The sequence below is a fragment of the Podarcis vaucheri genome (assembly GCF_965113315.1).
Source record: "Podarcis vaucheri genome assembly, chromosome: 13".
Taxonomy (NCBI): Eukaryota; Metazoa; Chordata; class Lepidosauria; order Squamata; family Lacertidae; genus Podarcis; species Podarcis vaucheri.
In genome coordinates, this window is record NC_138751.1 from 3287126 (window position 1) to 3300815 (window position 13690).

At 50.4% G+C, this 13690-nt stretch overlaps 2 protein-coding genes and 1 long non-coding RNA gene across 3 annotated transcripts in view; 1 reads left to right on the forward strand and 2 right to left on the reverse strand.

Moving 5' to 3' along the window:
* The window catches only part of LOC309518142, a 169915-nt gene that overhangs the window by 64207 nt on the left and 92018 nt on the right, over window positions 1–13690 (reverse strand). The gene's annotated exons all lie outside the window — the stretch shown is intronic.
* The window catches only part of LOC309518103 (thialysine N-epsilon-acetyltransferase-like), a 195170-nt gene that overhangs the window by 39577 nt on the left and 141903 nt on the right, over window positions 1–13690 (forward strand). The window lies entirely within an intron of this gene.
* FGF11 (fibroblast growth factor 11) overlaps window positions 4417–13690 on the reverse strand; it is a 47527-nt gene continuing 38253 nt past the window's right edge. Inside the window, exons 4-5 of the mRNA XM_082197902.1 lie at window positions 8827–9025; window positions 4417–6136 (exon numbers count right to left, since the gene is read on the reverse strand). Of these exons, the coding sequence (XP_082054028.1) occupies window positions 6015–6136; window positions 8827–9025 (321 nt within the window). The 3' untranslated portion in view covers window positions 4417–6014. The remainder of the gene's footprint in view (window positions 6137–8826; window positions 9026–13690) is intronic.

Here is a 13690-nt window from a genome sequence, read left to right on the forward strand (position 1 = left end):
CCAGCCCAGCTTTGCGTCGGAAAAGGACTCCGGTTCAATCGCTAGGAGCAGATATAAGCAGCTCAGAAGAGCCCTGCAGGATCTCAATAGCCCATCTAATCACAGAATCGTAGGGATCCCCAAAGGTCATCCATCCCAACCCCCTTGCAATGCAGGAACCTTTTGCCTAATGTGGGATTCGAACCCACAACCCGGAGATTAAAAGTCTCACGCTCTACCGACTGAGCTAGTCTCTCTCCAGCATCTCGCCCTCAGAGTGGCCAAGCAGCCGCCCGTTATGTGAAACCGACGACCAGGATTCGAACCCAAGTCCGGCTCTCCCCTCCTGTGGCCCCTAACACCTGGCCTTCAGAAGAAGAGCCATCGCGGCTAGTAGCCGCCCCACAGCCTTTATCCTCACTGGGTTTGTCCAATCCTCTTTTAACGCCGTCAAGTTTGGTAGCCGTTGGCGCCTCAAGTGGCAGGGAGTTCCGTAGTTTAACAATGCGCAAAGAAGTCTCGAATCTTCCAGCATTCAGCTGCATGGGACGCTTATGAGTCCGAGCAAAGGAGGGAACCTTTAAAAGGTGACTGGGGAGGAAATGCCCAGCGTGTCTGGATTGTAGAATGGTTGAGTTCAGAGGGGCACCTAGTGGTCATCCAGCCGAACCCCCCCCACAATGCTAAAATAACGGCTGAAGAATCCCCAACAGGCAGCCACCCAAACCTCCGACGGAGGAGAGACGTCACAGAGTCGTACAGTTGCAGTGGGACCCCCCAAAGGTCATCCATCCCAACCCCGCCTCCAGATACTCACAGAGACAAGCCAGGTAGAATAATAGAAACTTTCTTTTTTTATTATTATCTCCAGAGTGCAGGACAAAAGGGGTGGGGTGGCAAGGAGACTCTCGGCCCATCGCACCAGGTTTATGGAAAGGGGAGGTTTTTAAGTTATTGCTGAGAGGGAGCCGGTTTCTCATGCAAGGGAGTCAGGGTCAAAGGCAGAGAGGATTCCTGCAATTATTGCTTTTCTGTGCTGGTTAAAGGGGAGGGGGGAGAAGAAGGTGGGAGTGGGGGCGGAGCCAAGGAGGCCAAGCCCCGCCTCCTCCAGCGGTTGTCAAGTGTCCATGGTTTGTAGCAAAATGGTGGCACACATCTGGGAGCGGAAAGGTTTCTGATCCCAAAATTAAACACGCCCCCAAATGCAGTTTTTTCTGACTTCCAATCGAGACGGTGCAACTCAAACTCCCAAACAGGGAGATCTGCAAAGAGATTTGAAATCCCGTTTTTCCATTTCAGATCTGGAAGCAAAATGAAAAGAATTTTGAAATCTGGGAATCGGGGAGTTTGCTTTTCATCAGTGCTTTTTTGGGGGGAGGGCACAGGGCTACGCAAACCCCAAAACGTTTTGCGAATCGTCGTACTTTTGTCCGTATAGTCTTTATTTCCCCCGATTTGAACTATAAAATGGTGGTTTTCTCGAGTCAAAATGAGGGGAACTTCAGTAATCGCTGCAAGTTAGCTACGACAGTGAAGATATATTGAGAAAAAGTTAAATGATGATGAAAGTGTGTATTGGCAATAATGAATATGAAATTGAATATATAAGGAGGTCGGGTCTATAGTGTTAAGAGCAACTTATGCTTTATGGTTTGTTAAGAAAATTTTGTGTTTATTGTTATTCCTGTGTGTAATCCTGTATCTCTGTTTTTTTCTTTTTTTGCTGTATCAATTAAAAAGAGATTGTGAGAAGCCCTGAACCTTTTTTAAAGAAAAAAAGGACTGCTTTTCAGAACACCCAGATTCCTTAGCCCAATTCAAAATTAGAGGGGTTCTTTGGGTTGATTTTAGGTTTATAATTTCTCCCCCAAATTTGATTTTTGTACTGGGCCGAGGAATTAGGATGTTCCAGAAAGCAAACAGTCCCATTCCCAGATTTCAAAATGCTTTTGTTCCCCCCCACAACAAAAAAGCGGGTGGGAATATACATGGTGCAGATTTTAAATCTGGTTCAGAAATTGGAGTGGGGTTTGGAATGATTTTTCATTCTGGAATCCCTTCACAATGTGGAAGGGACCTGAGGGTCATCCATGCCAACCCCTTGCACGGTAGGAATTGAACTCGGAACCACAGAACCATGTTTGTGGCTGGCAACCTCTGGAGAAGTTGGAGAACGGAGGGGAAGGAGAGGCGGAGGGAGGGAGAAAGAAAAGAGAGAAAGGGAGTGGGGAAGACCCAGGGAACCCCACAGACGGGGAGGCAGGAGAGGGGTGTTTAATGCCAAAGGAGACCAGGCAGAGTTGGACTCCCAGCCCTCGCTCTCCCACGGCCCTGTCCTTCGGCTGAGGCATTAAGGTGGCTGGGAGGAAGGAGATTATACAGAATTATATACACAGTACAGCCTTCAGATATAAAGTTCGCACGCACAAAAAAAAGGTGGGGGGAGGAAAGAGGTTAGATTTCGAACCCGCAACCTTTCGCGCCAGCCAGTCGCTCTGAACCGCTCGCTTGGTACTGATGCAATCGCGACGTCCGTACATGCAAACACACACACACAGAGAGAGAGAGAGAGAGAGAGAGAGAGAGAGAGGTGTTCAAGAAATGCGTTGCAGGAAGGTGAGGGCAAGAATTCATCACCCAGCAGTGAAATGGTTAAAGCCGCTGCAGGAAATGGGGCGCTGTAGGGCCCATAGAGTTGGAAAGGAGACCCCCCCACAGGGTCCAACCCCCCCCCCCGGCCCTCCAACCTCTGCTTAAAAACCTCACGTGAATCATAGACATAAGAGTTCCTGCAATTCCGGAATCGCAACTAAAGAAATGTAATCATAATGACAACCATCGTTGGGATATCCTTTCTTGTCCTTCGAATCCCTCGGTTTGGGTCGGTTTTTTCTCTCTGGATTATCAGAAAGCAAGCTTGCTCCCTCTCCCGTGACGGGACAGCCTTTCAGATACAGTGGTACCTCAGGTTACATATGCTTCAGGTTACATACGCTTCAGGTTACAGACTCCGCTAACCCAGAAATAGTACCTCGGGTTAAGAACTTTGCTTCAGGATGAGAACAGAAATCGTGCTCTGGTGGCGCGGCAGCAGCAGGAGGCCCCATTAGCTAAAGTGGTACCTCAGGTTAAGAACAGTTTCAGGTTAAGAACGGACCTCCGGAACGAATTAAGTACTTAACCCGAGGTACCATTGTATTTGATGACGGCTGCCACACGTCTGAACTCTATACAACTCCATTTGGGCAGGAGGATAAAAAAGACGCAGCGATGTGGTGGGTGTGTGTTTGCGCATGGAAGAGATCATTTGCGCACAACCCCCCCGAAAGAGAAAACCAAGCAGCTCACTCAAAACATTGCACCAGTCGGTCGATCCATGCGCTTCCCACTGGCCCTACACACCGCCCACTGGTGGCCGGGCGGAGAATTGCTCCCCTGTGTGCCTTTTCCTTTTTCCGGGAAGCTGTCGCCCCCTTGTGGCCGCACCTTGCAAAGACACCGTTGCGCCCCTGCTGGATCCTCAGCAGAGAAATTCCTGAGTTCGCTTGAACCCTGTAGCCATTGGACAGGAGGGGATAAGGAGAGGGGGTCGGCCTGGTTTCAGACTCGAGGGTGGCAGCGGGTGCCCGGGACACCTATGGCTCTGGCTGGGCGCGGTCACCGCCAGGAGGAAGACAAGATAGGTAGTCACTGCCGCATATGGCTCATTAAAGCATCGGGCCTGATCGTGGAATCGCAGGGTTGGGACAGCCCGAAGGGCATCTAGCCCAACCCGCCGCGGGGCAGGTCCCGCGTGCAAAGAATCCCCTGGATATTCCATTTGTTGGTCCCTTCCTGCTCTCTGTTGGCTGAACAGAGATCGGATCTCTCTTTCAAACATGGCTCAGTAAGGATGGAGCAGGGCAAGGCGAATTTGGAACCCGGGGCCAAGGGGTGGGGGTGGGGTGGGGAAGGCATTGCGGAACCCAGGCCCAGCTTTCTGGAAGAGGGTCTAACGCAGCCTGGCACCCCAGATGTTTTCAGACTATTCCCATGGGAGTTGTAGTCCAAAAAGGACCGGGGGGGGGGCAGGTTGGAGGAGGATGGACTAGTGCTTTCTGAGATTTGAACCCGGGATCCCAGGGCTTTTTTTTGTGGTGTGGGGGGCAGCTTAGCTCAGTGGCTGTGTGGAATTAGAACATGCGTCCATGGATGGGCAGGAAGGATGGGGGAATGGGGAACAGGAAACACCCCCCCCCCGTTCTCTAGCAGGGATCGGAGTTGGGACACCCCAAAGGTCGTCCAGCCCAACCCCAGTGCAACGGTCCCGGGTTCGTTTTCTGAAAGACAAACACAGGGCAATGCGAGATACATTTCAAAAAACTATTCTGCATCCATCCACCCCCCACCCTAGAGACCCCTCCGAACCCCTTCCCCGAACATCACAAGTATTAATAAATGCTACCCCCACCCCCTCGCAGAACACGGGTTCGAATTGGCTTACCCCCCCAGCCCCCCCAGTCTCGTTCATTTATGGCCTGGATTGGAGTATGGCGAATCTTGGCTCTGGGATGCAGGAGGAATCAGGGTTGGGGGTGTCAAAATGGTGGTGGGGTTTTTTTGGGGGGGGCGCAGAGTTTTATGGCATGCACCCTCCCCCGAGTTATTGGCTATTTGTTCCCCAATAAGGTCCATGCGCCGGGAAGATCATCAAGATGTTGCAAATTATGTTTTTTTGGGGGTGTCCAGATTGCGACCCCCACCCCCGCAGGCCAGTATGACAGTGTCGCCACTCAGTGGCCAAATATGGTTATTGCATTTTCTTCTTTTGCAGTGGAAGCTGGGAAAACGCCCCTTGGCGTGAACGCAATGCTGCCATCCGGTGGCCGGAGGTGGGTATGACACTTGTTAGTTTCGCAAGCTGCAAAATGTTCTTGGTTCCTGATAGCGCAATGTCGGCCCCCGGTGGCTGAAATCAGAAATACAGTCTTCTTGCTCCAGAACACGGGGTAGCCCTTTGCATCACGAGTGTCCGGAACTGGCATTGCAATTTTTTTTTTTTTTGTGGGGGACGGACAGTCATGACGTTTTTCATTTTAAAAAAGTGCCCACAAACGAAGAAAAAGATTCCACTTAATAGTGTTTAGATGGTTTTGCTTTGAAGGTTTCTCCCCAGTTTTTACATCCTGGGACCTTCTGGAGGCAGAAGACAGTCTCAGCTACCTGAGCTGGTTAAACCAAGAATCAACTCGCCCCCCCCCCCGCCCGACCCCCATATAACCACCTGCCGCTGTTATTCACAAATCCCAAAAGACCAGCGGTGAAATTATATACATCCCGCAGCAATTCCAGATTGGAGAATGTCGCCCTCCGATGGCGGAAAAGGGGATAGCACAGTTGTCACGAAATCGAAACCCCCCCTCCAAACCCCACCCCCCAGAGTAGGAAACTGTGTCGTTTTCCATTGGCTGTTAGAAGAACGTCGACATACTTCTTTTAAAAACACTTGCTGCTCTCCTTCTCCCTGAAGTTGTGCCGTCCGCCTTGGCGAAGACGTTGCGCCATTTTGGAAGACTGCTGTGGACCGGTTGGGTTGCAAAAAACGCCGCTTTTATCCCTGACGAGACGCAACAACTTCTGCAATAGGGAGGCCGGAAGCCCCATACACAGTGGATTTGTCACAGTTTGGAAGAAGAAGAAGAAAAACCCCGGCGTCGCAATGTCGCCCCCGTGTGGCCGGAGGCCGTATTGCACCTGTAAGTGCAAAACGGAAGACTTGTTCTTTCCCCCCTCGTCCAAGTTGGCGGCCGACGACGGACCTCCTCCTTTCCCGGCCGGATCCTGTCCGGGTCCAAAGTCCCGCAGAGGCGGAAGACAGCGAGAGAGGAGGGGAGACACATCCTGAGAGAAGATGGAAGATCCGTGAAGGTGTGTTTGGGAAGGTGTTTCTTGGCCGGCGGCCGTCTCGGAGGTGTGGGGTGGTAGTGTGTGCAGGCGGCTTGCACGGGGGAGGAATGGGGGGCGGAGGAGAAGGGGCACCCCCCCATTCCTCGGGGCTACGTGGCTTCCGCCTTGGAGATCTCTTTGATGGGCGCGGCGGCGGCACCGGCCTCCTCTGCTTTCTTCGCCAGGACCGGCTCCACCACGTTGTGTAAAGAAGGCTCGCGATACAAGGCCACTGCGGAGGAAGAAAGGGGGAAAGGGTTAAAACGGACTACGATTCCCATCGGCCCCCAGTCGCGGGGAACCAAAGCGCCCCCCCCATGAAGGAAGACCTCGCCTGGGCTCCTGCCAGTTCTCTGAGCTGGCCTGCCGCCTTCCTCTTCGGGCAAAGGCGGCAGAGCCGTGTGGCACACAGTTAAACGGCGGAACTCCCCGCCACAGGAGGCTGCGGCGGCGGCCACCAAAATTGCCAACTTCCCTTTAGATATTTGAAGATGGCTCTCCGATCTCCTCTTTTCCAGGCTAAACACCCCCAACTTCCAATTGTTCCTTTTTCAAGCCTTCCAGCTTGCCAGTTTCCTCCTTCGTACAATAAACCTGTGGCTCGAAAACCGGACTAATCCTAGCCTATTTGCCATGCTGCAGTAATTCTGGTTTACTCACGAGTAAGCAGCGAGGTTGGCTGGCTTCGGAGAAAGTCTAGACTGGATCCCTGATGGAAGGAGGAAACGGGCGAGATTTAGGTTTGATGCACAGCTGTCAACTTTCCCCTTTTCTTGCGAGGAATCCTACTCGGAATAAGGGAATTTCCCTTTAAAAAAAAGGGAAACGTTGACAGTTATGGTTTGATGAGGCCCCGAGCTGCTGAAGGTAATGGGGCCCTTGATATGTCCAGCTGTCCTTTGTCAACAACAAATTGTTGCTGTTTTTTTCGTGTTGAATATATGCTCTATGGTCATTTATGGACCGAATAGGTATCTGAAGCCATTTGCCCATGTTGCCCTGCAACCTGTCCATGCAGAATGTAGGCACCCTATATATAGAAAGGAGCAAACCAGTGATATTTTAGGGAGGAGGCGGGGCCCGTGACTTACATTCTAGGAGCCTACACAACACAAAACCCTGTTGCAGTAGATTTTATTTTATATGTTTTTTCTCTTATATTTTGGGACGCGGCTGGCGCTGTGGGTTAAACCACAGAGCCTAGGGCTTGCCGATCAGAATGTCAGCAGTTCAAATCCCCATGATGGGGTGAGCTCCCATTGCTCGGTCCCAGCTCCTGCCAACCTAGCAGTTCGAAAGCATGTCAAAGTACAAGTAGATAAATAGGTACCACTCCAGCAGGAAGGTAAACGGCGTTTCCGTGCGCTGCTCTGGTTCGCCAGAAGCGGCTTCGTCCTGCTGGCCACATGACCCGGAAGCTGGACGCTGGCTCCCTTGGCCAATAAAGCGAGATGAGCGCCGCAACCCCAGAGTCGGCCACGACTGGACCTAACGGTCAGGGGTCCCTTTACCTTTTTATCTTAGATTTTGGAAATGTACATCCAGTTTTCCCCCCTTTAAATTTCTTGGGGCCCCCTGAGAGAGCGGGGCCCTAAGCTATAGCTTGTTTAGCTTATACAGTGGTACCTCGGGTTACAAACGCTTCAGGTTACAGACTCCGCTAACCCAGAAATATTACCTCGGGTTAAGAACTTTACTTCAGGATGAGAACAGAAATCGTGCTCCGGCGGCGTGGTGGTAGCAGGAGGCCCCATTGGCTAAAGTGGTGCTTCAGGTTAAGAACAGTTTCCGGAACGGATTAAGTACTTAACCCAAGGTACCACTGTACGTAAATCCGGCACTGGCCCTCTGCCCTGTCCATCGTCTCTGAGCGTCTCCACCCCCATCGTTCAGACCGGACACTGAGATCCAGCGCCGAGGGCCTTCTGGCAGTTCCCTCATTGCGAGAAGTGAGGTTACAGGGAACCAGGCAGAGGGCCTTCTCGGTGGTGGCGCCCGCCCTGTGGAACGCCCTCCCTTCAGATGTGAAGGAAATAAGCAGCTATCCTGCCTTTAAAAGACATCTGAAGGCAGCCCTGTTCAGGGAAGTTTTAAATATTTAACACTGTATTGTTTTTAACACTCTATTGGAAGCTGCCCAGAGTGGCTGGGGAAATGGGCGGGGTATAATAAATAAATTATTATTATTATTATTATTATTATTATTATTATTCCTGACAAATTAGATTCAGAATCCATTTCTCAGGGCTCTCTCAGCTAGGCATCTGAAATACCATATTTTTCGCACCATAGGACGCACTTTGTTTTAGAGGGGGGAGAACAAGAAAAAATAATTCTCCCCCTCTCTGCCCAGCACCCCTTCAGTGAAGCAGCAGGAGGCGCTGCACAGAGAGGGGGAGAACTTTCCCCCTCTTGTTTTCCCGCTCTAAAACAAGGTGCCGTTTAAGGTGCGTTCAGGCGGCTACCTTGGAAGGTTCCTTTTGACCTGCTCTTTGGGGCTGGCGGGGGGGAAGCCCACCACCAGCCCCAAAGAGCAGGTCAGGGAGCAGCGGAAAGGCGCAGCGGAGAGGCTCCTGCCATAGCCGCGCGGCACCTCTCCGGCCGGGAGAGGGTCGCGGGGCTATGGCGTCTTCGCTCCATAGGACGCACACACATTCCCCCTTCATTTTTGAAGGGGAAAAAGTGCGTCCTATAGAGCGAAAAATATGGTAGCCTTTTCCCCCTGCATCTGAAGCAACTAGGAGGAAGATGCAAGGACAAAACTGGCTCAGAGGAAGGCTGGGAGCGGATAGGAGCTTTCCTTCTCGGCTGTGCAAGAGATCACGTGCGCCGGGAGCAGAGGCACCGCCAGAGATCACTCGCACGGCACCGAGAACCGGGGCTTTCTCTCCCAAACTCCTCCCCCCACCTGCATCTGCTCACCTTCCAGCAGTTTGGGCAGGAAGTGGGCAGCGGCTTTGGTCTTCTTGACTCGGTTTCCCTTCATCACCTGCCCGTCTTTGTTGATGCCCAGGTACCACGACCGCCCAGACTCCCTCTGCCGGTAGAGCGTGGAGGAATACATGACGTAATAGTTCTCAAAGACGCACTCCTTGAAACGGCACTCGGCGGTGAAGTGAGTCTGGAGGGGGGAGAGGTTTATTAGATTCATTGATTTTTAAAAAAAGACATTTATGTACTGCTCTCTATAAATGTGCCTGCATTGGTGGTTCAGTGGTAGAATTCTCGCCTGCCACGTGGGAGGCCTGGGTTCGATTCCCGGCCAATGGAATTGTGTTTTAGGGGCGCGGGTGGTGCTGTGGGTTAAACCACAGAGCCTAGGGCTTGCCGATCAGAAGGTCGGCGGTTCGAATCCCCGCAATGACGGGGTGAGCTCCTGTTGCTCGGTCCCTGCTCCTGCCAACCTAGCAGTTCGAAAGCACGTCAGAGTGCAAGTAGATAAATAGGCACCACTCCGGCGGGAGGGTAAACGGCGTTTCCGTGCGCTGCTCTGGTTCGCCAGAAGTAACTTTGTCCTGCTGGCCACATGACCCGGAAGCTGTACGCCAGCTCCCTCGGCCAGTAAAGCGAGATGAGCGCCGCAGCCCCAGAGTCGTCCACGACTGGACCTAATGGTCAGGGGTCCCTTTACCTTTACTCTATAAATATGTGCAGGGGTTAAGAGAGAGACCGGGGTTCGAATCTCGCTATGAAGCTCGCCGAATAACCCTGGGACAGCCTGAGATACATCACAGAGTTGTTGTGGCCGGGGCAAAGCAGATGGAAGGGCGGGATACAAAGAACAACAACAATAATAAATCTCCATCATTCTGCCCGGACACTGAGGTCCAGCTCCGAGGGCCTTCTGGGGGTTCCCTCCCTGCGAGAAGCCAAGTTACAGGGAACCAGGCAGAGGGCCTTTTCGGTAGTGGTGCCCTCCCTGTGGAACACCCTCCCACCAGATGTCAAAGAGAACAAGAACTACCAGACTTTTAGAAGACATCTGAAGGCAGCCCTGTTCAGGGAGGCTTTTAATGTTTAATCGGTTATTGTATTTTAGTGTTCTGTTGGAAGCCGCGCAGAGTGGCTGGGGAAACCCAGCCAGATGGGCGGGATATAAATAATAAATATATTATTATTGTTGTTGTTGTTGTTGTTGTTGTTATTATTATTATTATTATTATTATTAGAGGTGGGAACTATTTATGCCCACTTGAACTCCTTGGAGACAAACGTGGCCGACAAATGCTATGAATAAATAAAGGAAATCGCAGCTGCTTACAACAATTGTACAGAAAACTGTATGATGAAAAACCATATCAAATGTTAAAACTAGATATCAGCTAGCCATCGTGCCGATACAGTGGTTCCTTGGTTCTCAAACACCTTGGTACTCAAACAACTTGGAACCCAAACGCTGCAAAGCCGGAAGTAAGTGTTCCGGTTTGCGAACATTTTTCGGAAGCTGAACGTTCTCCGTTTTGAGTGTTAAGCTTCTGATTTGAGGGTTACGCTGAAGTCTGTCTGTTTTTGCTTTTTATTTTGCATTTCTGTTTTTGCGGCTCTTTTTTGTTTTGTTTTTGTGACTGTGTGGAACCCATTTCAGCTACTGATTGATTGGTTGTGTGACTGCAGTACATTGCTTTTTGCTTTCACTTTATGGATCAATGGTCTGGTTAAAATTCATGTTAAATGGCTGTTTTAGGGGTTGTTTTTAAAAGTCTGCCACGGATTAATCCATTTTGCATTACTTTCTATGGGAAAGCACGCCTTGGTTCTGGAACGCTTTGGTTTTGGAACCGACTTCTGAAACGGATGAAGTTTGAGAACCAAGGGACCACTGTATTTATTCTTAACCGCTTACATAGGCCCGGAAGAACAGAAAGGTTTCCAGCAGGCATTGAAACGTTGGCCCTGACATTGGCTGCTGAATTTCTATTGGCAGGGAGTTCCACAGGCTGATGACACTAAAGGCTTGGTTTTTTGTTGTGATTCCTGCAATGGATTAGAGGACCCCTTTCAGCTTTATGTATATTGATGGCGCTGTGTAAGAAATTTCATCACTGCGAACAATCAAGCAAAACGCCATGTATCTATATACAACAGATCAACCATTAAAATGTACATATATATAAAAAAATCAACTATTTTGAAACCATTATAAACCCCTCCGGCTCTGTTGGAGGAAAAGCTGGAGATGTAATAAAAAACTACCATGAAAAGAGAAAAAAACCCTATTTATGCAAACACTGGCTTGTTTTGACAGCTGCCTGCCACTAGGTGGCGCTGCCCAACACTAGATGGAGACCCTTATTAGATCACCCATAGGAACTCTGGGTCTCCCCAGGATACCTGGGTCCCCATCCCAGAATCGTGAGGCCGAAGGCGCCAGCGGATCCATAACGTTAATGAGAGCAAAGTGTCCCGGCCGATGAAGCACCCCAGCTACTTTTATTCACTCCCAAGCCGCCAGCCACCATCATTTTCACTGCCAAATTTCTTCAAAGCTGGCAAATTGGCATGAAAAGGGCGTCTTAAGACTCGCCAAGAGATCTGTGGGGGAGGGAGGAGGAAAAATCCCTCCCGAGAGATTTCCGCAGGGATCAGGGGAAAGAAGATGGGGAGGTTATTTCACCCCACAGATCCCTGGCCTATCTCCTTTAGCAGGCGTGAAAGTTCAATTTTTGCATTTTTCTTCACCCAGTTCTTTTTATTGATTTCCCATAAAAAATTTTTAACAAATCCTGATCAAATTAATACAAATTAAAAAGCTGACATCCCACCCCCTTTTGCCCCTCTAGTTTCCTTCCCCTTGTGCCGTTCCCAGATTTGAATGTCTGACGTAGATTTTTTTCAGTTTCGTTGTTGCAGATGAGACAACGACAATAAAGATTGTCGTATCGTTTAAGATTTCCAACCTTCAACCCCTCTTCCTACACGTCACCTGTTCGACTGAGGCTTTTATACATTATACATTTTATACATTTCCTGTGGTGAGGCTGCATTTTAATGTTTTAATGTTGTATTTTAATCTTGTTTTTAAGTTGTATTCATTCAACTTGTTTTTATTATTGCTTGTTAGCTGCCCTGAGCCCGGCCTTGACTGGTGAGGGCGGGGTATAAATAAAATTTTTTATTATTATTATTATTATTATTATTATTATTATTATTATTATTAATATCATCATCATCATCATCATCACCTGCCCTCAAAGCAGGCAAGCAGATTAAATCTTTCTTTATGTATCTGTAATAATCATTAATCAATTTTAAAACATCCCTTTTCTGGTAGCTTCAAGCATGAATGTGGCCCTTCAAGCATTGCTTTCTGGCCCTGGGGAGCCTCCCAGGCCACGCCCTCTGCCCCAAGCCACACCCCTCTCTGCTCCTGATCGGCACCTCCCTTAAGTGCCCCCCAGCTGTGCTTAATCTCTGACCCTAGGACAGAGAGGGGCGTGTCAAGAGATAATTCATATTCAGTGCCCCACCCACTTTTGCCTTTGGCTCCGCCCACCACAGGCAAACGGCCCTCGCGAGCCTTCCAGGAAGCGTTCCAGGAAGCGAATGCGGCCCTCTCTCGAGGCGTCGAGAGAGCTGGCGCTGCGCTCATGTCCCCTTTGGGGGAACCCGCGAAAATCAGACGCTGGTCTGGTTGGGTCTGGTTGGGTCTCTTTGGTGCGCGGTTAAACGGTGGAACTCCCTGCCACTGGAAGCAGTGACAGCCACCAGCCTGGGTGGCTTTAAGAAAGGACAGGGCAAGAAGGAATAACGTAAAAGGGAAGATTAAGAAATGCTAGGATGCGAACAGTTTCAGGTTAAGAACGGACCTCCAGAACGAATTAAGTACTTAACCCGAGGTACCACTGTGTATAAAGTGAATTTCAAGAGTACAGTGGACGCTCGGGTTGTGAGCGTGATCCGTGCGGGATGCACGTTCGCAACCCGCAGTGGTGCATCTGTGCATGCGCAGTTTGCGACTCGGTGCTTCTGCGCATGCGCAAAGCACGATTTAGCGCTTTTGCATGTGCGCAACCCCTGAAACCCGGAAGTAACCCGTTCCGGTACTTCCGGGTTTCGTCGGTCCATAACGTGAAAAAACGCAACCTTGAAGCGTCTGTAACCCGAGGTATGACTGTATGTTGAAACGGAAAAAATGGAAGAGCAATAAAAATATTATAAAAAGAAAGAAAGGAAGGACAGGGCAAATTGGTAGAGGAGGAGGCGGCTATCGACAGATCGGATGTGGGACCTTCTCCATGCCAAGCGGATGCTCAGACGCTGATCTGTGACCTTTCTCCTAAGATTCTAGCCCTCATGCTTCTGAACAAAGACCTGGTTTGCAAACAGGGGGTGCTGCCTGCTGATGAGCCAATAATTTGGTCCCTCTAGTTCAGTTCAGTTTCGAATCCCCGCAATGACGGGGTGAGCTCCCGTTGCTCGGTCCCTGCTCCTGCCAACCTAGCAGTTCGAAAGCACACCAGTGCAAGTAGATAAATAGGTACCGCTCTGGCGGGAAGGTAAACGCCGTTTCCGTGCGCTGCTCTGGTTCACCAGAAGCGGCTTAGTCCTGCTGGCCACATGACCCGGAAGCTGTACGCCGGCTCCCTTGGCCTGTAAAGCGAGATGAGCGCCGCAACCCCAGAGTCGGCCATGACTGGACCTAATGGTCAGGGGTCCCTTTACCTTTACCTAGTTCAGTACTGTGGAACGGGCTTGGGTGGCTGTCTGTCTGTCCTGTACCAGGGACAGTCAAACCTCCGCTCCCGTACTCTGAAAACCCGGAAGTTAAGTGTTCCGGTTCCCGAAC